General features: G+C 44.5%; 1 protein-coding gene across 1 annotated transcript in view; it reads right to left on the bottom strand.

Annotated features, from left to right (window-relative positions):
- Positions 1–703: 703 nt before the first annotated feature.
- The window catches only part of LOC101861444, a 4,308-nt gene continuing 4,017 nt past the window's right edge, over positions 704–994 (bottom strand). Inside the window, exon 5 of the mRNA XM_005100315.3 lies at positions 704–899. Coding sequence (XP_005100372.1) covers positions 877–899 — 23 coding nt within the window. The 3' untranslated portion in view covers positions 704–876. The remainder of the gene's footprint in view (positions 900–994) is intronic.

Raw genomic sequence — 994 nt, 5'->3', positions numbered from 1 at the left:
TGTGTGTGTGTGTGTGTGTGTGTGTGTTCGGGAGACCCAGTTGTGATGATTTTAAACGTTTACGCGCACATTGGCACAACAGAGGTCATATAGAAGAATGACGTCTGCTTCGAACCTGCCTACACTGGTCAACCAGGGTTGAATGGGATACAGTATCCCAACTGACAGACGGAGATACTCGATGAAAAAAATCCCCACTTGAAACCAAACTCACACTTTCTACGTAGTGAGGGTGAAGAGCCTTACCACTACACCATAGAAGCCGGTAAGCGAGAAATAAGGGACTGATAGAGTCCGTGAAATAAATGTGCAAAACTGTATAGGTTTAGCGCCCCTTGCAATACACTGTGAGGTTATTTAGGAGACAGGGCCTTTGAATATAACGTCTGTCTCCGATAGGACCATGGAAAATTCATCTCAAAAGCCATTCCCAAGGACACAACATCAGACCGAACTGAGCTTAGAACCACAGAACCCGCAGTTTCCCAACTGCCAGTCCTGTAGCAAACCGCTAGACTTGACGCCTCTTAAAAAGCCTGGCAATGACGGCATCCTGAATGACAAAAAAGCGAACAAATACAAGGACGATGTGATTATGAGAACTCTCGGAACTAGAAGAATAAGAACCCCCCCAGCACAGAGAAAATAAATCATAAAGAGAACCCCAACAAAAGAAACGTCAATGTACAACAATGAGACAGCATTAGAATGGTTATGAAGTTTATTTGTCATCAATTCATGTCAACAATATTGCAATGATTTCAACTGTGGTATAACAACGTGAACATTCTGAGTTATGTTCTTTCTTGGGGGATGAAAACAGCTCGGAGGACACACATGGCCTTGAACTTGCAAACTTTTCATCTGTGGTGTCCATCAGGAGGGCAGACCGCATACTCCTGGACAGGGGGAAAGGGAGAGAGGGGGAGAGAGAGAAACTGCTTAATTATGGGTGCCTAGATGTGTGTGTGTGTGTTTGTGTGTGTGTGTGTGT

Source organism: Aplysia californica, unplaced genomic scaffold (assembly GCF_000002075.1).
Source record: "Aplysia californica isolate F4 #8 unplaced genomic scaffold, AplCal3.0 scaffold00244, whole genome shotgun sequence".
NCBI classification, from domain to species: Eukaryota; Metazoa; Mollusca; class Gastropoda; order Aplysiida; family Aplysiidae; genus Aplysia; species Aplysia californica.
This window is presented reverse-complemented; position numbering and strand designations above follow the sequence as displayed.